Source organism: Labrus bergylta, chromosome 3 (genome assembly GCF_963930695.1).
Source record: "Labrus bergylta chromosome 3, fLabBer1.1, whole genome shotgun sequence".
NCBI classification, from domain to species: domain Eukaryota; kingdom Metazoa; phylum Chordata; class Actinopteri; order Labriformes; family Labridae; genus Labrus; species Labrus bergylta.
The window spans coordinates 28,289,221-28,312,516 of NC_089197.1; the positions used below are offsets into that span (position 1 = coordinate 28,289,221).

Sequence of the window (23,296 nt, forward strand, 5' to 3'; positions counted from 1 at the left end):
CTATGTATTTAGATTTCGTTTGAAATACCAACAGTCCGACAAAAATAATTTTCTCAGTTAAAAATGTTAAATAAATTTGAAATTTCACCACCATGTTACTTGTATCAGTGTTGGCTGCTTTGTAGAGTGTTAACTATGTTTGGTGCAGATTAACTTGTTGTTGCTTTGTTTGAGGTGACCTTCAGTTGCTTGGTGTTAAAAAAGAGGGAGGATAAGAGGGGAGAGATGGAGGGAGGGACCCTGTCCTTGCTCCTATCGCCACGGGATCAGTGGCCTGGCCTGACCACTTCCACAGCCAGCACCTCAACCTTATCCATCACCACTAGATAGTTATCACACCAGGGAGGGAGGGGTGGGGGGAGGGGTGAGAGCAAGCGAAAGAAAGGGGGGACTTCCTGCACTAATCACACACACACACACACACACACACACACACACAAAAAGATATACAAAAGAAGACAGGATAGATCTGGACAGGCCTGTGTTAAATATAGATAAATAATGTATGTCAGCATCTAAAGATTTTCTAACACCATTTTTAAACTCATCAAAGTTTACCCAGATGGAGACAGGTCTGTGTGTGTCTTTGTGTGTGGAGTGCAGCTAATAAAATTATATCCATGCCTCATTTCTTCTCACTTATGTTTTACATTACTTGAAACTAATAATAGGAAAAGCACTTTGCCATTAAGAGGTACAGAGCATAAACACCACAAACGGTGAAATGGCTACTCATGATATCATCAACATACACAAACACACATGCATGTAAAAGAATCATCAACTTACAAGGACACATACACAACAAAGTCACAAATGCAAAGCTAAACTCTGATAATTGATCGATTGTACTTTGATAAGATAAATTGTCTTATTGAAGCTAGAGAAACATCTTTTGAGCCAGCCCTGTCCAACTGTTGCATTTCTTCATAAGCTCCATTTATAAATGGTTTTAATATAAACAGTAAATTGACAAGTCATACTTTACAAATAATATCAACAATGGCTCATCTCTTCCATCATGCATGACACCAAGACCATGAAAGCACTACATGCTTTGCCAATGATAAATCAAAATCTTAATCTTTATCAGTATTATTTAAATTACAACTTTGGTTTTTATCTCTCTTGTTCAATCTCAAGAGCACTTTCAAACTATTCATTATAAAGCTGTTTTCACACAATGACTGGAAATTATCAGTCACACCAGGTCCAGATATTGTCAAGAGTTGCCCTTCTACAATGTAGCATACTGCTGGATGGACTACTACTGGAAACACAAGTTTGTTCAAGAGGAAGGTTGATGCCAGGGTGAAACACGCAGGAAGAGGGGAGGACTTGTGAAAGATTAGTCCTAGATTAGGTGATGTAATCTACAGACATGCTGCTGCTTACATTCTCAAATCCCTAGACTCAGTTTATCACTCTGCTCTTCGATTCATAACTGGAGAGCCATATAATACTCATCATTGTATTCTGTATAAAAAAAGTTGTTTGGTTTCCTCTGGCACATATAAATGTGTTTGTTTATCCCTTATTGGATGTTCACCATCTTATTTAAAATCAATGCTTAACTGGGCCACTGGACTCAACCAAACTCGTCTACCATCTGTCTAATGCTTCAAGTCCCACATGTCACTCTGAACTAGGCAAATTCGCCTTCAGCTTTTTTGCTACAATTTTATAAGATCCACTCTCATTTGTCAACCACTTCACCTCAGTGTGCTATTGTTGACTATTGTACTACAATTCTACAGTTCTACAGTTCACTTAGCAGACGCTCCGAAGTGACTTACATCAGAGAGTAAGAACAACACAAGCAAGGATCTAGAAAGAAGGAAAACATTTCAGTAAGAGCAAACAATCAGCTTTGAGTCCAATTGGACACACAGGTGCTGACAGGCAATGCGCAGAAGCAAAGCACAATATTGACGGCAGCTCTTTTTGTCGCTGTTTTGTAAGCGAGTAGCCAAGTTTTAAATTTGATACGAGCAGTAACTGGGAGCCAGTGTAAGGAGATGAACAGCTGAGTGACATGTGCAGCTGCATTTTGTATCATCTGCAGGGGTTTGATAGTGCATGTAGGAAGACCTGCCAGTAGAGAGTTGCAATAATGAATGTGTGATATCACAAGAGCCTGTATTGATAGCTGTGTAGCATGTTCTGGCAGGTAAGGTCTGATCTTCCTTATGTTGTACAGGGCAAATCGACACGACTGGGGAATCGAGGCCACTTGAACCCTAAATGTTAGCTGGTCATCAATCATGACACCCAGGTTCCGGACACACTTTGTCGGCATGAGTTAGGTTGTACCAAGCTGGATCTGTGGTTGCGTAGAGGGACTGACTGGGAATACTAATTGGGTTGTTTTGGTAATGGTGACTTTTGTATCTCAAAATCATTGTAAATGAGGGAATATTCAGGTTTGAATAAAAGTTGATGAAGATGATGACTGTTTCGAGCATTTGACTGTAACAAGCAGCAATACTGTCAAACACATGCTGAAGTACTCTGAAATAGAGACAGTAAACTGTTCCTCGCAGAAGCCCCCAAGAGAGCTGTCTGCCATGTTTTAATGATGTCATTCTTCTTTAAAAGCAGTTTTAAAGAAACTGTGCTTTCATCAAAAACCAAATCCATTGGGACAAGAAGGAGGTTGATAGGGGGCTCTAATAATTGGTATGACACTTTGTAATAACTAATACTCTTTTTCACCTGTTGCATGGGATCTATTACTTTCTTTTGTCTTGTTCATCCCTTTAATATATTCTCTGTCTTTTGTAAATCCCTTTCATACTGCTGTTTCTCTGTCTCCTCCTGTGTATATATGTCATGAATAGCTTTTACCATCTCACCTGCTGTTTCTTGCTGCCAATGGGGGGCAGTATAGAACTGGAAGTTCCATTGGTTTTGATCCATGGGGATTCAAGACTCTCAGGAAAACTGGGGGCTGCTGGGTCAGACATGCTCAAGACACAAGTCTTGCGCCTGGGGGCCAGTCTGGTTGGGGGCTGGTACTTGACCTGCCTCAGCAGTTGTTCCCTCTCTTGGGGGGCTGACCCGAATGAAGGGTTGAGGACCCCTGGGCACTGAAAGGAGAAACAGACAGAGTGTTAGTAAGTATGCACAATGTTTATGGTGAGGTGACCATTTGTGACTGGCGAAAGGATATTACTCTCATTTAATACTCCAAGGGCTTGATTGACTAAGACCCCAAGTAAAGAGTACTAAATTGCATGTTCACTCCAACTAATTGTACTTTTGGTTGGTGTGTGTGAATGATATCACGTGCAAAGCTTGTGGAGGCAGTTGTATCGAAATTATGCTTTTGCATGTTTTACTTGTGTATGTCATGGATAGTTTGGATGAAGAGAGAAGGTGAAGATATGAGGCAAAGAACAAAAGAAAATTTGGCTTATAATTAAACCTCGGCATAAGACAGGGCCTTCCATCTTTTGAAGGAGGATTGTCACACATTACGCAGGAGGTGCAAGCTGTGCCCTCCATGGCTCGGGCGCTCAGACGCAACACTCCATTGTTGTGCACACCAAAAATCTTTTTTAAAGATTATTGAATGGGAATAACAAATAAATTCATGCTATTCATTTTTCTGTCATTCCAAACATATTTACGCGTATGGAAAAGGCGTTCTATGCCTTCTTTTATTGTGCCTATGTCTCCTCCTAACTACAATAACAGCAGCCATCTGTGCGTAACACCGGGTTCCTGGGTTAGCACCTTTGAAAGGTGTTAAATACAGACACGGTCACGATCAACGCAATTTTGTCCAGGCGTGGTAAACCGCAATGCGTGTACTAAATTAACTTCTTTCCATTTTCTCCTCCCAGTATTAAGCACACTAGGGTCCCATAAGAACGCCCCATTTTGCATATTCATTAATGCAAATGTCCTAAATGGTAAATTTGTGTTGTCTTGCACATTTGAAAGACGCAATCCTCAGAGCACGGCGTTTGCTGTTTGTTTACCACTGATATCAAGTTTATATACGATTTACCACACACATACCTTTAATAAATCAGGCCCAATTGTTTGAAAAGAAGTGAGAAAAACCTGTAGAAAAGAAAACTTTAGAAAGGCCTAAGGCTGATCAACTGAGATTGTCAGCGTTGATTAGTATTTTTACAATCTTGCTATACCTCTAAAATAACACTATGTTGAACTTCATGGATTTTGAGGTGTCCACCTTGCTATTTAAGTGAGAAATTCTGTTTATTGATGGATAGCCCCTTGGGATGAACCATCTCATTTTTGAGGGGGTCCAATTTGAGTCACTAAACAAAATCATGAAAAGACAAATCCAGATGGGTTGTTTTTTTGTACATAGGGATCCTTAAGTAACAATATGTATCGTCTCCACTTTAAAATAATAATAGTTTAAAAGTCCATCTAATAGAAGAATTACTTTCAACAGAGAGAATGGGGTCCATCCCATTTTCACAGAGCGCCCAGGTCACCTGCTTTAAGCGCTATGTAACTTTGGCAGCGAGCTGCAGCTATCATGAGAAGTGCATACTTTTATGGCGCTAGTTCATACACCAGCTTTCAGCTCAAAGGAAGTCGGCAAGCCAAACTCAGTACTGTTGGATACAATGGCTGAGTCTTAGAGACGGAAGAGGACGGACGAAGCTAAGGAGAGAAAAAGACGAGATAGTGAGCAAGAAGCAGGACTAGAAATAATATTGGACAGATTGGTGAGAGCTGCAATTACAACGCAAAATTGGCTACGTAAATATATTGTGTTTTTTTAAAATGTGCAGTTGCACTCAGAGACCTTCAGTGAGTGAGCCAAAGCGCACCAAACCATATTCCTCCAAAACGCTGTTTTAAATAATTGAAAGGTAACCTCATAGACAGCTTAGTATTAAATTAACAATTGGCCATATATACGTTTAATTGCAGTATTTTAGTAAGTAATTTGAAATATCAGTTTTATTATTTCATATAGTGTTTTCTCAAAGTTTTGCCTTTTTATCGCCTTGTTGATTATTGCTGCCTCAGATGCATAACACCATGTTGTTGGGCAAACCAAATGCTTATGCCAGGTTAAATATGTGGCTGGCTTGGTTCAGTTAGTGCACTACATACCAATAGAGAAGATGATTATCTGGCTGCATCTGTCTAAAATTACATGTTCTACTATTTTTTTTCACAACACATATTCATATGTTTTCACACATACAAAAGTTACCCTCTTGTGTTGAGAAATGGGGAACAAATTTGCCACAGACAGCCGGAGCAATAATTATTCAAATCACAGTGATCCTTTTTTCCTGTGTGTTAATTACCAGACCAAAGCTTAGAGTTGGAGGACTCTGTATCTACTCTATATGCTAATAACACCCCTTGCTATTTAGGCCACTCTAAAAGACTGGGACAACGGAGAGAGAAGAGAGAGAAAGGACATAAGAGGGAAATTGCTCCAACTACATCAACCATAACTTCACTCTTTTAAAATAACATATTAAGTGACTGGTTAATTAGTAAGTGTTTCATTAGGAGACCATGAGTACTTGTGATGTAAATGTCAAGTGTTTCAGCACAAGTAGAGAAAAATTAATTAAACTTCAATGACCCTGATTTCTGTAACCATGGGTAGCAGACACAATTGGATAACAGCAGATTTTTTAACTAATGGGAAAGGGTGGACCACCACTTATAACTAGAGCAATTTCAATGACAGACTAAACATACATCATAATACAATGTTAATAAGATTAAGCAAGAGTCACAACTGGTTTGGATTAATGGTGATAGCTTTCCAAAAATGTCTCCTACTGATTTTTAAAGTTTAACTTTAAAAAAGAAAATGACCTTAGTCATCATCCTCCAGCCATTAATGTATAATACAGGTACGTTTTCTGTTTCTGTAATCATAGAAGAAACAAGACCACTGCTGTTTAATATTTGCAATTGCAGCATTATTGTGCACATTCGTATTAACATAGGTTATGCTACTGGGAATGTGCAATTCATGGCAATTTTATAGTTATGGCAAAATGAGCAATATTGCAAAAAGGGAATGCTTTCTCAGTCAGCATGTGTGCTAGCTATCAGATACATGATGATGAGAAATATGTAGCAAATTAGGTTTTTGTGTAAAACCTGCAGACCAGGTGATAGACATAGAAACTATGTTTTTTTGGGGTGGCAGAAGCTCAGTCTGAAGTGACTTCTGCTGGAAACTGGAGGGTCGCCTGTTCAAGTCCCGGTACGGACCAAAGTATGGAAGTTGGTTTGGTTGCTGGAGAGGTGTGAGGTCACTTCCAAAGTACTGCCAAGGTGCCATTGAGCAAGGCACTGAACCCCGAACAGCTCTGGCGCACTCCCTGTGTAGCAGCCGCACTCAGATATTCAATTAATGCATGTGAAAAGTTCTTGTGTGTGAGTAGCATATCTCTCAATAACAAGAGCCGTTAAGTATAAAACTTGAGATCATCATGTTTACTGCTTTTTCACCGGACAGCACTGTTAAAACTAAAATATAGAATTTCACATGAGGCTTATCATAGGTATAAACTATAACTGTTTATAAACAGTATAGATAAATAAATATTTTAAAATGTACATGTTGAGTTCAAATTAGGATCACTTCATAATTTATACTACAATCCTCAATCAGCATCCTCACAGATGATTTCATCCTGCATGCTTAAAATAGCTGCACAGATTCTAAGGTATTTGTCCATCATGTGTGTCAGGGGGATGGAGATTATTTTTAAACATCTTGAGCCTCTTGATTCACATGTAAGCCAACATTTGCAATCCTCTATGTGCCAGGAACATCCTCATAAGACCACTGTCCTCCTCTCTGACTGAACGCTGGTAAAATGAGATGAATCTTTCTCTCAGATAGCAGATCTCCTTTCCCCTGGAGCAGTGTTCAATCAGTGCTTGAAGCTCCCACTGGGTTTCAGCATCTTTATGCAGCGGTGCCAGTGACAGTGTAACAGTCTGGTCATGCTTTGTATCACAGTTTATGTCATCTGCCAAACATAAGACCACAAACATTTTAGCATGTTCAACATACCCAGATGACTCAAAAGTACATAAACCCAATCTAAATTTTTTATGAGCATCACCTATTGTAGTTGTAAATCAAAGTATCATATTTCATGTCTTTCTACAAATATCCAAGAAACAAGAAATACTGCTAATACGAGTAAACATTAGCAAGCTAAGATAGACGATCTCATATACCTGTCGTCCATTGTGTTTTTACTGAGGATTCGTAGCCCAGCCACTTCTCTGGTAACAGGTGGTCTTCAGTAGGTCTCCAGTTAACAAATGGAAAGGAAGACAAATATGGCTGCTTTGGTGGTTTCATCAGGTTTAAAGCTTTTAATCACAGGTGAAGGGTTGCTTAACCTTCGGAGAGAGAGGAAGATAGTAGGGCGCCTCACATCTACATTCAGCTCTCTTATGCGGCAGATAATCGTAGCACACGTCCTCCAAGCATATTGTGTGCATTATACACGAGTGTAACAGCTGTTATGACACCCTCGAACTGCACAAATGATTTCTGTTTTCCACAAATTCTTAATTGTCACACAATTTGGAAGATGGCAGCTTCATTTTAGTAAATCTGCAAGTGTTTGCTGATGAACAGAAATGCTTGACCTAACGTCACAAACAAAGAAATGTTTACAACCTGCTTCCTTATTACCTCTGAAAGTAACAATATGGGACAGGAGGCTAAGAACACACGACACATACACAAACAACATCCTCATCCTACCGAAAAGACACACACACACACACACACACACACACACACACACACACACACACACACACACACACACACACACACACACACACACACACACACACACACACACACACACACACAAGACCCACACTCAACCCATGTACTTGCACACACAAACAGGCACACACAAGCCCAAAAGTACCAACCTAGCTACGGGAAGAGCAATGATGTTGACCCCAGGAACATACCATCTCTGTCTCTGTCATAGGGACTTGGGGCCTTTTGGAAAGCTGTGTGTGTATGTGTGTGTGGGCTAGGGTCCGAGAAGTGAGGAAGGATGAACTGTGTGGGAGAGCCATCTATTCACTGCTGACAAGGTCAGAGCTTCGAAGGGAAAGAATCCCCTGCCATATGCAGAGAAAGAGAGAGAGAAGACATAGAGGGGGTGAGATAGACAGAAGGGGGGAGAACAGCACACAAACTTTTCAGATTGCTTTGTATGCTTAATCATAATATATACATATTGTTCACATTATCCAATATGCCTACAGTATAAATCAAATAAATAGTATATAGGGCTAATTCAGAGGATTTAGAGAGTCAGAGAATATAAAACTATGGCATTCCCTTTAAATGACAACAGGAGTACACTTAGTTATGATGATATATTTCATGATTTTGTGTACGTGTATGTCTCAGATGAACACGGGAACTCTGCAGAAAATAGGTTTTAAGTCTGATGATGACGAAGCTGGACACATAGGCACAAAAAATAGAGGGGGGGGGTCTAGTGGTGCTGAATCAACAGTGACCACTGCACTTTGTCTTCATTATGATCCCAGTGGGGAGCCACAGAGATGCTTGGATGCCACAAACACACACACACTCCAACACACATTCACTTGAACACCTGTGCCAGGGGAAGCACTAAAATACTCCGCTCAGCACATCAGTAGAGCCTTGAGGACACTTACTTTCTCATGTGTGCACATACACACCTTAACTCCACACAGCCCACCCGAGTTAACAAAAGAAGGAAATAGAGAAGACTTTTCTTTACTACTCTCTGTGGGGAACCACCGCTCTGTGACTCTTATCTCTTTGCTAAAGGGAGTCCTTCATCTTGGCCATACATATGCCTTGACTGAATGTGTAAAGGTATAGTTGTGCTAATTTTATTAGGACAAAGTTTGTAATGAGTCTGGTGTGTCAGCCTTAGTTAAAGTCACTATACCTCTTTGGGTTTATGGAAAAACTATGGATTTTTTAACTGGAGCCTTATAGTTACTTTATTATTGAATAATTATTTTATAGATATCACCTTGCTGTATTTATTACTTAATTATTACTAAAAAATATTTCCAAATATTTATGGTGAGTTGACACATTTCAACCACAAGTTGTTCTCTTTTTAACTTTTTTTAAAAAGTGTTGTTTTTGCAGTATTTGCCACGGTTAATCTGAATATTAAATAGACAACATTTGCACGAATATCACATAATAGCATTATCATTATAATGATTGTATGATCAACATTTTTTTTAAACTTCCAATTGACATTGAAAAGCATTTTTCAGAAAGATTAAAAAAGTAAGCAATGTTCAGGCAAAAGCTTGAATCATCTTATCGCCCAAGTACTACTGAGTGTCCACTTCTTCATATCAGAGACCACTTTTCTGCTGCTGCAATCACTAACTGTGACTGCTTTCCACTGCAGCATGACTAGACAACACAGCAAGCTGAAAACATCCACGAGATGCTGCCACCCTTATTTGTTTTGACACAGTCCAACATTATATGGTATCTTGTCATATGATGCTGATTGCTGTTATAGCTTGAGTTTGTTTTCTGCTTTCTGATTCAACAAAAAAAACTTGCCTTGAATGGAGCCTCATATAAATGCTAACATAAAACACTCATATGTCTTTCTAAACCATTTTTGGGTCTTTTTAACTTTTAAAATGAGAATCCCAACTTAGAACATCAACATTTTTCCAATTGTTACACCTTCCTTGTCAAATGTTTTTAATTCTGTGTGTGTGTGTATGTTCATGTAGACAGACCTGTTTTGTACTGAGGAGGTGGTGTGACCGGTATGCCTGGTAGACCTTTGCTGTCTGCTCTCTCACCATCTTCAGACAGTCTCTCTCTCTCTTCTGAAGTTCTTCGATTTCATCCATCTCTCTCCTACAGGACACACACACCACACAAAAAACACTAATGAAATGTAAAGTTTATTTAGTTTATTTATTATGTTACTTTATATCAATAAAATCACTCTACATCAGGCTGCAACAACAGTTATATGAAGACAATGTTTTGATGCTATCACACCTAGTTTTTACATTATCAGAAGGTTCAGCTTACATTGCATGTAATGACTTTCAATTAAAAAAATCTCACCACAATGTAAACTTCATGCAAATAAATATGTGCACATGTTATTGTTTATTTGTAACACTGTTGAAGAGCTGAAACGACCTTAAGTGTCTTTTGGCTGGGCATAAAAAGCAGAATAAGAGAGAGCAACGACACTGGTGCTGTGAGAGAAAAACAAGAGAGTGAGACGGCTTGGGCAGGGGGGAAAAAAAAGCCTAGTTAGAGCGCAAAAGGCTCCAAGTGGGAGGATGATGGATATATTTCATCAACGCAGTCAGGACAGGTCCGTCTGTGACATCTGTTAAGCGGAGCCGGCTAAATGGGATGCATTAAAAGCCCATACACAGCAATTTCATTCAGCAATCACACAGCCTTATTGTTACAAGGGGGTAATAACTTAAAAAGGAAATTTGGATACAATTACGAAAACACATGCAATGGTGATGGGAAAATTCACACACACAGACATACACACACACTCACACCTAAGAGTAAAAGCCGTACCCCAGCAACAATCTTTTGCTTTTCTTTTTTTTAATCCCTTCTCTTTGGCTCCTTCTTTAATGTCTCCTTCTCTTCCCAACTTCTGTTTTCAATTACAAACCTCCACAGAGGAATCAGAATATTCATAGTGTGTCTATTATGTGAGGTTAACACATTCTGCAGCTACTGACATTTAAAAAGAAATCACAACATCCGCTCCCATTGCCTTTGCATTCTCATTTCTCCCTCTGCACCAGATTAAATTACAAAATAAATGAAATATGCAGAGCACTGTGTGTGTGTGTGTGTGTGTGTGTGTGTGTGTGTGTGTTTGACAGTCAGGGTGTGCGTTGTGTTTATGTTATATTAAGCAGAGTAATTTAGAACTGTGTGTATGTGTGTATATGTTAATATAAAGGTTGCTTGGCCCCTATTTGTCCAAATGGCTGACAGGGATATTACTTATTAATGTAAAATATAAAGTTTTGGTTTATTGTGGGACAGTCATGGTTCACGACCACAGTGGTGCATGAGCGTTTGTAGTATATGCGTGTATTTACCTTTATGCATTTAAATAGTTTGCGTATGTTTTCAGGGGGTCCAGACCGGTTCTGTCTATGTTTCTATGTGTGTCTGCACTTAGATAAGGACTATTAATGTGTGTGTATAAATGTTCATACTACTTGATCACAAATTATTTCTGTGTGTGTCCATATGTGTGTATGTGTGTGGAAGTGTGTGTCAGGCTGAATGGGTGACCTTTGCTTCCCTGCCCCCAGCCCCAGTGTTATTAATTGCTGTGTAGTGGACAAAAGCCAAACAGATTTGTAACGGCTGAAGGCACCTCGATCTGTGTCGACCCAACCAGCCGCCACAACATACAACCCTCATTAGCCCTGTTCTGCACGCAGCACTTGCCCCATGCGTGTGCGTCTGTGTGTGCGTGCACGTTTGACTGAGTGAAAGTAAAAGAAATCAAGAGGGAAGCAAGACAAAAAAAAAGAAATAAACAGTGTGGTGAACAAAGGCTTATAACTCTGTAACACACAACGTCGAAACGCTAATGCATTGGCAGAAGTCTTCATGCTGAAAATAAACATAATTATGTCCTCAAAATATACAATGTAAGTGCAAAACAATTTATGCTAAAACCCTTTTATATATTTATTAATGATGAATGTAATGAGAAGAAAGAAATTTCACTGGATGGCTGGCTGTATTGCTTTAATTGATAAAGTGGTGGGAAAGGTTGACAAAGGTGAGAAAGCAAATTATAAATGTGACTGTATGTATATTATCAGTGGAAACATTATTTAAAAATTACCACTTCACTCTTACACTGCCCTTAATTTAAAACTTTTTTTCTTATTGTACAAAATGAATATGTGATGCTAATGTAGCCTTTACAGTTCATTTAATCTCATGGCAGGGTGAGTGTTCATTGGTATAAGACAGGTGTAAGACAAACCAAATAGTTATCATCAATACTTTCTTTGTGTTTCAATGAATAGTTTTTCCAGCTACACTGGAAGAATAGTAACAGTGGAAATGAATTAACATCACATTTTTGAAAGTGTAAGAACTGCAGATTTTTCTCCTGATCCTTTACATGGGAAGTGTATTAGGAGGTGATCTCTTCATGGCCATATGAACAGAAGGAATAATTATGCCAAGCAAACCTGTTTCAGTGTATATATGGGCAGCTGATTATTGTTAAACCTATGTTTTAATGTGTTCTGGTTACTGGAAATATATTTAGAGCTTATATATAATTCCACTGGAAGGTCATTCAATTTAAGACACAATAAGCGTGTGACTACAAATGTGCTTTAATTTCATTATCATGTCAGCACATTACATTTAATATTCTTATGGACCCAGAACGTTTAATCATGCTGGGTTTTCTATTTTATACAACTTACAGGTGTAGTAATCTTTATTCTATCAAAAAAGACTTAGTTCTTTACTGTTTGCACTTAAAAAAAAAAAATCATCGGATGCACTGAGTATTACATTTAATTCAGTAGGAATCACTGACCGCAGATTACTTCTGACGTCTGTTGAACTGTTGGAAAGGCAAATCAGGCATCCCTGAACTACTTTCAAATCACTGAAACTCTAAGTGACATCTGAACCCTGAAGTGTTAATTTATTTAAATGTCTAATATAGTACAGCTACGTTTCTCAGTTCTCCCTCAATTATTTACCCCTTGGATCACGATGGGCTGTAACAGGCTGATAGGATATCAGAGAGGGAGGCATTGTGGGATGGCAGGCCACACCTGCGGTCGTCCAGGCCAGTACCCGAGCAGCTAATTGGCCAGGTTCTAAATATTTAATGGAGGCTTGACCTGATTGGCTGTTTTAATTGCTCCAATTAAATGATTCAATAGCTGGCAAGGAGGTGGTAGTCAGCCGATCAATTTAGCCAGTGACCAACTCAATGTATTGAACTTCCAACAACCTCATAAGAGACTGAATGATAGATTTACTAATTCACTGAAGAAGTACATTTCATGCCACCAAAAGACTCGGCACAGATGTTTCATAAATGAAAACTATCTCCTATTAATATTCTAAATATTTAAAAAGAGAAAAAAAAAAGAAAAACATTCGACATTTTACATATTTTTCTCCATTGTTTTACTCTTAAAAGTTTTTTTTCCCCAAAGAAGTGAAGAGCACAATACACACGCATGTGCACACAGGCACACACACACAAACACACTCACGTATAAACAGTATAAGGAAATCCAATCAGACTGAAGGAGTGAACCTTTCTCACACCAAACTGGATCAGAAAGAAAGAACAGCAAAAGAAAGACTGACGCATAGAAGCGGGGAGTGATCGCAGGGCAGGCTTGCAGGCATTCCAACACTCTCTCCACTATAGCAGCTCTCCTTTCATGAATGTCCTTGAGAGGGACACAAAAGGGGGAGGAATGAAGAAGGCTGGAGTAAAGAGAGACAGGAAAAAAGTAGAGAGAGAAAGAGACACAGCACAGCACCAGTAGAGAAGAATAAAAAAACAAAACACTTTTGCTGCTCAGCCTAGCAACACCAAGTACATAAATTCTCCCTTGTTCTCCAGCGGATGAGTTCAAAAAGATTTTTCCATGTTGTTGCAGCATCACAGGGAGAATTATTTATCTGATTATGGTGGTAATAATTACCCAGCTGTTTATTGCAGATAGAGGAATTATTCATGCAGTCAACAGGCCGTGTTGGTGGCGGCGGCGATGACACAAGCACATTTAGAATATATGCAAAGCGGGCTGCTCCGCTTTCCTAATTGCCCCTATCGTCCCACTGCATGCCCTTATTAAAGCCCGGGAACTTAAAGTGTCTCCCTGACAAAGTGATAAATTGTTGGGGTATCAAGGAAAACTGTGGCAGAGTGGGGACTGCGACGGGGTCCTGACTTCATTAGGGTATGCAGGAGAGAAAAAATGAATGAGGATGACGCCGAAGCACAGCAAACGGGTGACATAGAGAAGGAAGGCTTTGGAGGAAAGGAATAGAGAAAGAGAACAAGAGAGGAGAGGAAAGGAAAGAAGAAAAGCAGGAGGAAGGCATAGTGAGGGCAGGGGATGGCGGAGGGTAGTATACGTAGCATGTATTAGCGGTGTGCTGTACCTAATGAAATGACACAGATGGTTTTGTGAAGGGGAGATCTGTCAAGAGAGAGAGAGAGAATGAAACAGAGTCAGAAAGAGAGAGAGAGGTTCGGCAGTCTATGTAATACTGCTATATCATTACTATGCACAGCCGATCAGCGTGCATTAAATGGGGACCATTAGTCCAACTTTGAATAATTTATGCAGGGGTTTGGACAGACAGAAAGGGCGCCCTACAAGAGAGAGGAAGCAGGCGGATTAAAAAGTGGACCTTTATGGGATGAGTGATCAGGTAGCGAGCCATCCGAGGGCTCAGCGGCTAACACAGAAAGGATATTTTAAATAAATGCCGGCATGGCGTTAATTGATTGTGACCCCAGCAGCACTAAATAAACATGTGATTAACTGGAGAGAAAGTGACCTCAGCACCCTAAACCGCTGTGGAAGAGAGGATGTGTGTATGTGTGTGTGTTTGGGTTGTGTGTGTGAGTGCATGGGTGGGTGGGGGGGAAACAGCAGATACCAAAACAACAAAGCCAAACTGGTGATATAACATAGAATCTAGTGTTTCTTAAGTTATAGTTATTTTTAAGATTATTTACAACCACATTTCCCTTATTCGTTAAAGCTTTGCTCTTTGTTGTTAATTGTTGTGAAAATATGAGTATTTTATTTGTAATGAATTATGTATCATTTGAATGTAAATTAGAAAAAATGTGTGAAAATAGGGCTATATTAAACATTTATTTTTCTCGACCCAAAATCTTTTAAATTAATGAGCTAAATTGTGTAGTGTGTAAGGTGTAGTGCAACCTACTCAAAATAACATTTTAATCCATGATAATCTGTTAAACTTTGAATCTAACTACACATTCAAACCATATCTTCAGCCTGACCCCTGCAAATGCTAATATCCCATTCATTTTTGTCAAAATTATAATTTTTTGAAATATGCACAACTTTATTTTTATATAGAAGCTTTGACTGTTTCCTGTTTAGATGGGCCGAATGGGAAAATAAAGTGTTAAAAGCAGTTTGATATATTTTAACTCAGGTATAGTATCAGACTACTTAACAGAGTTTTGTGAGTGTACTGTGTCGCCTTTGTTAGTTATTTTACTGAAGTGAAAACACTTCCTTAATGGACTTTTACAGCCTAGTGTCTCACACCTCTAAAAGGGGCAAAGAGTGTGGTGGAAAGGTGGAACGCTGGTGGGGAAGTGAGGGGGGGGGGGAGTCAGTGATCCAAGGAGCACTTTAACAAATTTACATTTAATTTTAGCAGAAGCCTAAAGATATTTTCCGGTAAAATATATTAGCAACATTAAAAATGTGACTATTAGCTAAACGTGATGGTTTTTTTTTTGTCAAAAATAAAAGATGGTGTATCTCTAGCAGTAAGCCCTGGAGCACAGGATGTTTTATTAATGCAAAAGCTGCGGTTCAAATCAGAGGCTAATTTTTAATTTCTTCACATCGTTCACTTCTGTTACTCTCTTTCCTAGCCCTGGGCACTTTAGGAGGACTTCTCTCTCTCTCTCTCTCTCTCTCTCTTTTTCAGTCTCTTAAATTCCTTCGCTTGTTCATTGTCCCTAACCTATCTGTGGACGCTTTTATCCAAAGCGACACACACACACACACACACACAGACACACACACACACACAGACACACACACACACACACAGACACACACACACACACACACACACACACACACACACACACACACACACACACACACACACACACACACACACACACACACACACACACACACACACACACACACACACACACACACACACACACACACACACACACACACACACACACACACCATCTGAGTAACACTTGAAGAACAGTGTACTGTTTGGATGAGAAATATAAATAAAACGACTGACCTGGCTAAAAAAGTTTTAGCAAATTAAACTAAAAAAAGCAGACAATAATTAAAGTGCACTAATGGGAAACTGCCTGCACCCTTGTACAGCAAATATAACAGCACCACTTGTTTTTTACCTGACAAGTTCATTGTTAGCAGCAACTCCTTCCAGATAGCGCTTGCGTGCATAGAAATTATGAATAAACTTCCTTGCAAAGAATCCTCTCCATCTGCGCTGGATCTGTGAGGGATTAAAGCAAACACAGGTTGCTTTCAGAAGTTTGCCAACAACTTGAGGAAAAGTGGGAGTGGGCACGTTTGTTGCTCTAATGACAGAAAATATTGAACAAAGAAATTATTTCAATGACTAAGAACAATGTGTAGGTTTTCCTTCACAGACAGAAATAAATAAATCAGTCCTATCTATGTTTAACTCCTTGTGTGATCTGTTGTTTGTGCGTCAACTTGTCTTTGATATGTGTACGGGCTGCTCCACACCAATTGCACCAAGAGGGATCAATAAAGTTGTTTGAATTGAATTGAATTGAAGTAACACAAAACCATCTTAGTAAAACACAGGAACAAAGACATTATTATGTGCTGTTGAATTGGCTATCTACGTACAGTCTTGCAAATGCATCTTCTTATTTCTTAAACTTGCAGAGAACAGATTTAACATATACACAACAATTTATGCATTTTTCACCCCTATTAGTAATGGAGGGACAATCCCAGAGAGGGACGCCAGCTGTGTCAGCCTCATACATTTAACTGTATCAGTCTACATTTATTATAGAGGCTGCAGATGTAACACACACAACCCCACACATGCCATTGGACCATTTTAAAGCAAGGGGGCGGATGTCCTTCAGACTAATTAGGAGATTAAAACGATGGCAGGTAAAAGAATAATCACACTATGAGAAGAGGGGAGAGGAGAGAAGAGGTGAAGTGGAGGATGGGGAAAAACAACAAAGAGCAAAATGAGAATTAGCATTGATCTGCCAGTCAATAGATAATTTTAAATAAAGTAATTGCCGCCTCCCGAGTTCTTGCTGACCTTTGTTGACTAGTGAAATCGATGCTGTTGAATCTAATACAAATCCGAGGTGCGGCATGTAAACACTGGTTTCTATTACGGCCCTAATACATTATCCTCTGTTAGCTACCACGCCGTGATGAAGACAACAGGAGGGGAGAGAAAAAAGAAGGAATCAAAATTGATTCAAAGGAAGTGTCACAAGGGGATTCTGAGATGATTGTGTCTCCTTTTATCTCTTCCACTCTGTTTCTTTAGTTACGCATTGGATATTTCTTTGGTTAAAGATGGCCTCTGAGTACAGATGACCTTGAAGTTTTAACCCCTTGATTTATAAAGTTTCACTTATTAACAAACTGCATCTGCGCGTGTCCCCTTGTTATGTGTTTTGGATCAGAGGAGTACACAAAGCAGACAAACCCTGTTGACTGAGCCAAAGCTTCTCAAAAGTAGTGGAATGTGTGATTTTAAAAACTTTGTCTGTGTTTTGTGTTTGGAGAAAATTGGAGCAAAGAAAACCTAGACAAACACACAGTGTTCACAGAAAGCGCTATTTGACCCTATTTGGGTTTAAATCCAGCACCATGCTTACAATGAGCTGTTCGGCCACTCTTTTCACATATATTTCTTCCATTAAAATTCCTATTGCTTCCTTTAGGAAACTGTGTTTTTATGGTGGTAATAAAAGGCCTCTTTTCTATAACTTCAGAGGCTACTTCTCCCTTCCATATGGTTACTTTACCACTAACCTTTCCCCCCATGACCTAAAACAGCTGGGTCAAACACCACTCCTAGATCTATGTCTCTCCCATAATGTGACATTTATTGAAATGACAGGGTGGGCAGCTTTATATGTTTTGGTTTCTATTAAGTGTTAAATTTGAAGCCTTCAATATCCAGGCTTTTCGACTAATATGAAAATATTTTAACCATCTTACTCGACCTGGACAGCGATACCGCCACTTCAATAAACACTAGTGGATTTTTTTGTAGGCCAATAAACCCTTTTAATGGTTTAGACAGAATGAAACTGTAAGCCAAAAGAAAAGGCTTTATGGAATTATAAAAATATAAGGTTTCTGTGCGACATCCTTGTGTAAAAGTGCCAAAACATCAGTCAGAGCAAGAATGGTATGATTTATAGGTTGAACAGAAGTAGCTGCTGAGAGAATAAAGGGAGCATTTGAAATGCATTAGCACTGAGGACAAGTTGAAAAAATAAAACAAATTTTGCTTCAATAGTCACTTTATTGAGCAGACCTTTTACCAAATCATTTGCAAATATAGAATGATATTTAAGGGAATGTAAGAAAGAAGGACAATGTTTTCTGTGCCCATTATGTGATGTGTGAAGAAGAAGCGGAATATCAACTTTGAAAAAGAAACAGGCTAAATTTAGTTTGACATTTTTTAAAGAGTGCTTGGCCAATGGACAATTTTTGCAATGTGGCAATCTGATTAAGGGCTTGCGGGCTGCTTTTCTTGGGGCCTCCCATTCAAAGCACACACAGAGAAACAGAGAGTCCCCCACCACGACACTCTATTTGCTAAAACAAGACACTGTGGTGATATTTACCCTGACCGCCATCTCCTCGTAGAAATTCATCTTCATGATAAAATATGCCTCCTGTGAACACAAAGGAAAAGATGGCGTTACATCTTGTCTCCCGGCTCTCTGATCTGTCCACAGCAGGCGTCAAAGATAAAGAGCTCTTTATACATAATACATTGCACAGAGGCAGCGAAGATAGGGCCACTGAGGAGGGGAGGGAGGGAGTCGGAAAGGGAGATAGGGAAAGCAAGAGAGATGAGGGGAAGAAGAGAAAAAGTGAGTGGATGGAGAGATGGGAGAGAGAAAGGAAAAGAGTGAAAGAAAGACAGAGAGAGAGAGAGGGAGAGGGAGAGAGAGAGGGAGAGCGGTTAGCAGGACTTTGTATCAAGGGGAGGATGGGACTCTCTTAATACACCAACACAGACAAGGGCCAAGAAAATCTATGGTAGTCAAGCAGTGAGCTAATGGAGATGTATGACGGCCAAACGCTCTCCTCTGGATTTCATAATCAATGACAGCACTGCCAGCAGTGACAAACAAAAGGCCAGAGAATATTCAGCAGCGTGCTCGACGAGCCATCACACACCTACAGTAACGTGCCTGTGACCACTGGGGGCACATTTCAGGAGCGAACTGGAGAGTCGGTCATAAAAAGGATTCATATCGCAACACGTCTTTTTTAATAACGACAGGGAAGAGAGGGAGCAGAGGAAGGGGAAGGAAGACAAAGGCTTGAAAGGAGGTTGTAAATTCAGCTTGATGTTTTGAGATGAGGCTTCATGCATGTCACATTACACAGGATAAGGCCTGCAAAAGTTGGAGAGAAGAAGACAGGCACAGAGAGAGAGAGAGAGAGAGAGGGCGAGAGAGAGAGATAGACAGAGAGAAAGAGAGAGAGAGAGCCATCGGGGAAGAATAAAATCTCTCTGGGCTAATTCAAAATAGTTCACAGTGGCAATTTTGAGTGATTCAAATTAGCACTCGTCTGTTTCCAAATGAGACAAACAGCCTCTTTTTAGCCCATATGTGTGTTGTGACACATCCTTCATCATTTATTTCAACACCCCTCAACCCCACCCTCACCACCCACCCCCCTTTTCCATTTCTTGAACGCCTCCCAAACGGCGGCTGGCAGTTATGCTTTAGCAAACAGTCAATTTACAGGCATGATAAATAGCTTGTTGTGATACGTTTACAAAACTCAATCCAGGGGAAAATTATACGTGAGAGCGCTGGGTATTGGATCCGGTATCAACAATCTGTTCAATTAAGAAGCAGTTGGAGGCAATATGCTGAAAATGGGGCCTTGTTTTACAAAAGCAAATACATATAAACACACACACCACACACACATAGTGCACATGCACTCCTCAAGTCTTTCCTTCTCTCTATTCCTCCCCTCGTTCTTTCAACATACATCCCAGGAGTTGTGATATACTGTAGATGGAATTCCTTATCATATAGCATCATATTTCCTAAGTGCTAATTTCCCAATTCGTAATGAGTGAATTATATCTCTTAAGGTCAGACACAGGACTTAGGAATATAGCAATTGAATTCTAATGCATGCTATCATAACATAATCAATACATCTATAGCTGTTCCAGGCGCTGGCTTACCTTCACCATTTGTCTGAAATGTGCCCTTGCTGTGAAGCCCCGCCATATCTTCTGAATAATGATTGCCTTCTTGTGCAGATGGCTGTAAAAAAATAAGCATGTTAAATGCTTACTTGTTAAAATAAAACACTGAAAAAGATATTCAGATACACATGGAATGGTAAATAATTTGCAAATTTCATTGTTTGATTTTAGTCCTTTTATGCTTAGAAATGATCCAATTTAGTAAAAGGAAAATATCCTAATCCTTAAGAGCAAGATAAATAAAACCTTTATGAAATATTATTAAGCTACAATTGCAAAAACACTAAAACAAAACATTATTTAATTTCTGCCTGCAATGCAATATAATCACATCCCTCAATTACCTCAAAGTCGAAACAGCTTTAATAAACTATGATCTGTTTTTGAAAAACAATAATAAAAGAGGTGGTTTGTTTTCTGTATACAAATGTAAGTTTGTAAAGGACTTCCATTAAATGGTCAGGGAAACATTACAAACACACAGTCTCATAAACACACACACAGAACATTTCTGCTTCTCCTGGCTTTTCGATCATGTCTGATGAGCCTTTCACCTGCTTTAGTAGGCGGCACACATTTGTATTCATCTTCTAACATACTCTAAATGCAAGTCCACTGCGATTCTCTGCCTCCAACGAGGCCATCAATTTCCAAAAGGCCATTCATATGCCCAGAAAATCAATGCTTATAGTGGGGAAAGCACAACCCCGGAGTTGCACTTAGGCAGCTAAAATTGTTGCTAATTATCCACTTAACGCATTGATCAATTAACTAAAGTAATCTGAATTAACCTACTGTCTGGAAGTTTGTCTGCTGACCCTGCAGAATGGTGCTGGGGTCACAGTACAGGAAAAAGCACAGAGATAAAGACATTTATTTCTGTGTGTGTGAAAGGAGCACAGAGTGCAAGCGACATTTATTCCTCAAGGCCATTTGCAAAGCTCTAAAAGTGGGATAATTATGAGAGTGAGCTAGTATCAGGGTTTCCCTTGAAATTAACTCTTCAGAGACCTGTCCGAATGTTTTTCAACCCCTGAAGGAAAAAGCAAACCTCACATTTATTTGTATATGGAATATGAAGTCTTGTCTATGACATGTGAAGGGTTACCAACAACTATATTCTTCTTTGCAGATTCACAAAGGAAAATCAAGGACATGACATACACACGTCATACCTGAGATAAGCCCGCACCTTGCAGGCTCTGACCCAGCTCTGAATCTGGATGGCGGCCTGGTTCTCCCTCAGCCTGTTCTCCTCTGCTTGCCTAAGGGACACAGACACTTGAAAGAGCAGGGATCTGTAACTTCAGCTTTATTTTATTAATATCCATGACGTCACAAACTAACTATGTGTAGGCCCTATGTGAAGATATAAAGCTGTATAAAACTGAATATGGTAAACAGAAACAATTTGCGTTCAGTGGCAGTTCTCTATTTAGGTTAAAGGGTAACTAAACCCCATATTTTCAGCTGTACTGCTCTACCCTGGAATTTAAAAAAATGAATTTAAAGCAAAGCTTGCTGCTGGCGTAAACTTCGCTAACATCATGCTGCCAGCCAGTTTAATTAGTGACCGTCTGGCTTTGAGTTACCACGACACAGCGGTCTTTTAGTAGTGTATAAAACGTAGTCAAACATTTAGTATGACCCATACCTGTGTCTGTACAAGAGTTCCGTCTTGAACTGTTCAACTTCACTTTCAATTCTTAACAGTTCCGCCATGTTTACTTAGCCACAGTTTACCTGTTGTCTTGACAACAAGTCTTCTCAGGTGGTGGTGATGCGTTCAAGTCATCGAGAAAATTGGAAATTTCCAGAGAAAAAAAAATCAAACTATAATTTAGCAGTGGCAAAGCAGAATCCTTCAGAAATATCAGCTTGTGTAAGTGCCTATACATTTATTATATTTGTATATTTGTATTAGCCTATATTTGTCCAGATTTCCTTCGAGATTTAAGGCATCTGCTTATTTTACGTAATTTGGCACACATGAAGTGCTCACTTGCACCTCATTTGCTTTTTTGTTAGTTTAATCTGTTAAACCCAGAGCTAACACTAGCATTTGCTGTTCACCCATAGACTTTAAATATTAAGTGTTGATCCCTCAAACAGTTGTTAGCTCTCCAGTTTTTTAAAATACATGAGTTTGGATTATCTTTTGAGGTGGGCTTCTGATTGTTATAACACAAAGTCCCTCCTATATTTTATCGTATAGGCTACTTTTGTATCCATGCCTAATAGACGATCTTTTTAAACAGAGGTTGAAATGGCATGACATAGTTTTTGAAGGGGTTTAATTAGGCTACAGAATTAGAGAAACAAACACTTGTGATTTACTACACTGTTTAAATCCATTTAATCCATGTAATTAAAACGTATAAAGCTTTCTGTATTATTATTGAAAACACTGTAGGCCTACTACTTCTGCTTGACCTAAAGAAATGCATCAGAGGCCTAACATCTTATGTAGCCTATTTCCTCTGCTTTTTCCTCCACCTTCTTTGAAGCAGAAATAGAGTTGAAATATGGGAGAAATACATTTGAAGAAATCTCTGCTCTCTGGATGCAGATTGTGGATCTGAGTAGCTTATTGATCTTCCAGCTGCCTCCATTTTCCTTCCATCCTCCCATCCATTTCCCTCCTTTTCTGACGTTATCACCCCTCATCATCCAGTTATCAGTTTATTTCTCCTGATTCCACCTTCCTTATTTAGCCCCCTCTTCAATTCTCCACTCTTCTTCAACCACATGCCCCTGTCAAAATGATCACCTCATCAAGGAGTGTAAGCGTCTGTGTGCATGTGTGTATCTGTGTGAGGAAAGATATCTGTCTGGCCAATGGTCACAAGAAGAGACTGTCTGTATAATAAATAACTCATCAGAGACGGGAAAACGACAAACAGAAAAAGTGAATTAATGTGTGTGTGGATCTGTCTCTAGGCTCTTTCATGTCTATGTACTTGCCTCTCC

General features: G+C 39.4%; 1 protein-coding gene across 3 annotated transcripts in view; it reads right to left on the minus strand.

Annotated features, from left to right (window-relative positions):
- spata17 (spermatogenesis associated 17) overlaps positions 1 to 22,061 on the minus strand; it is a 39,097-nt gene extending 17,036 nt beyond the window's left edge. For all 3 annotated transcript variants that reach the window (XM_065952389.1, XM_020656234.3, XM_065952388.1), the window contains exons 1-7: positions 21,981 to 22,061; positions 21,502 to 21,591; positions 20,303 to 20,384; positions 18,708 to 18,758; positions 16,230 to 16,333; positions 9,793 to 9,916; positions 2,856 to 3,089 (exon numbers count right to left, since the gene is read on the minus strand). In XM_065952389.1, the coding sequence (XP_065808461.1) occupies positions 2,856 to 3,089; positions 9,793 to 9,916; positions 16,230 to 16,333; positions 18,708 to 18,758; positions 20,303 to 20,384; positions 21,502 to 21,591; positions 21,981 to 22,048 (753 nt within the window). In that variant the 5' untranslated portion in view covers positions 22,049 to 22,061. The remainder of the gene's footprint in view (positions 1 to 2,855; positions 3,090 to 9,792; positions 9,917 to 16,229; positions 16,334 to 18,707; positions 18,759 to 20,302; positions 20,385 to 21,501; positions 21,592 to 21,980) is intronic.
- Positions 22,062 to 23,296: the final 1,235 nt, after the last annotated feature.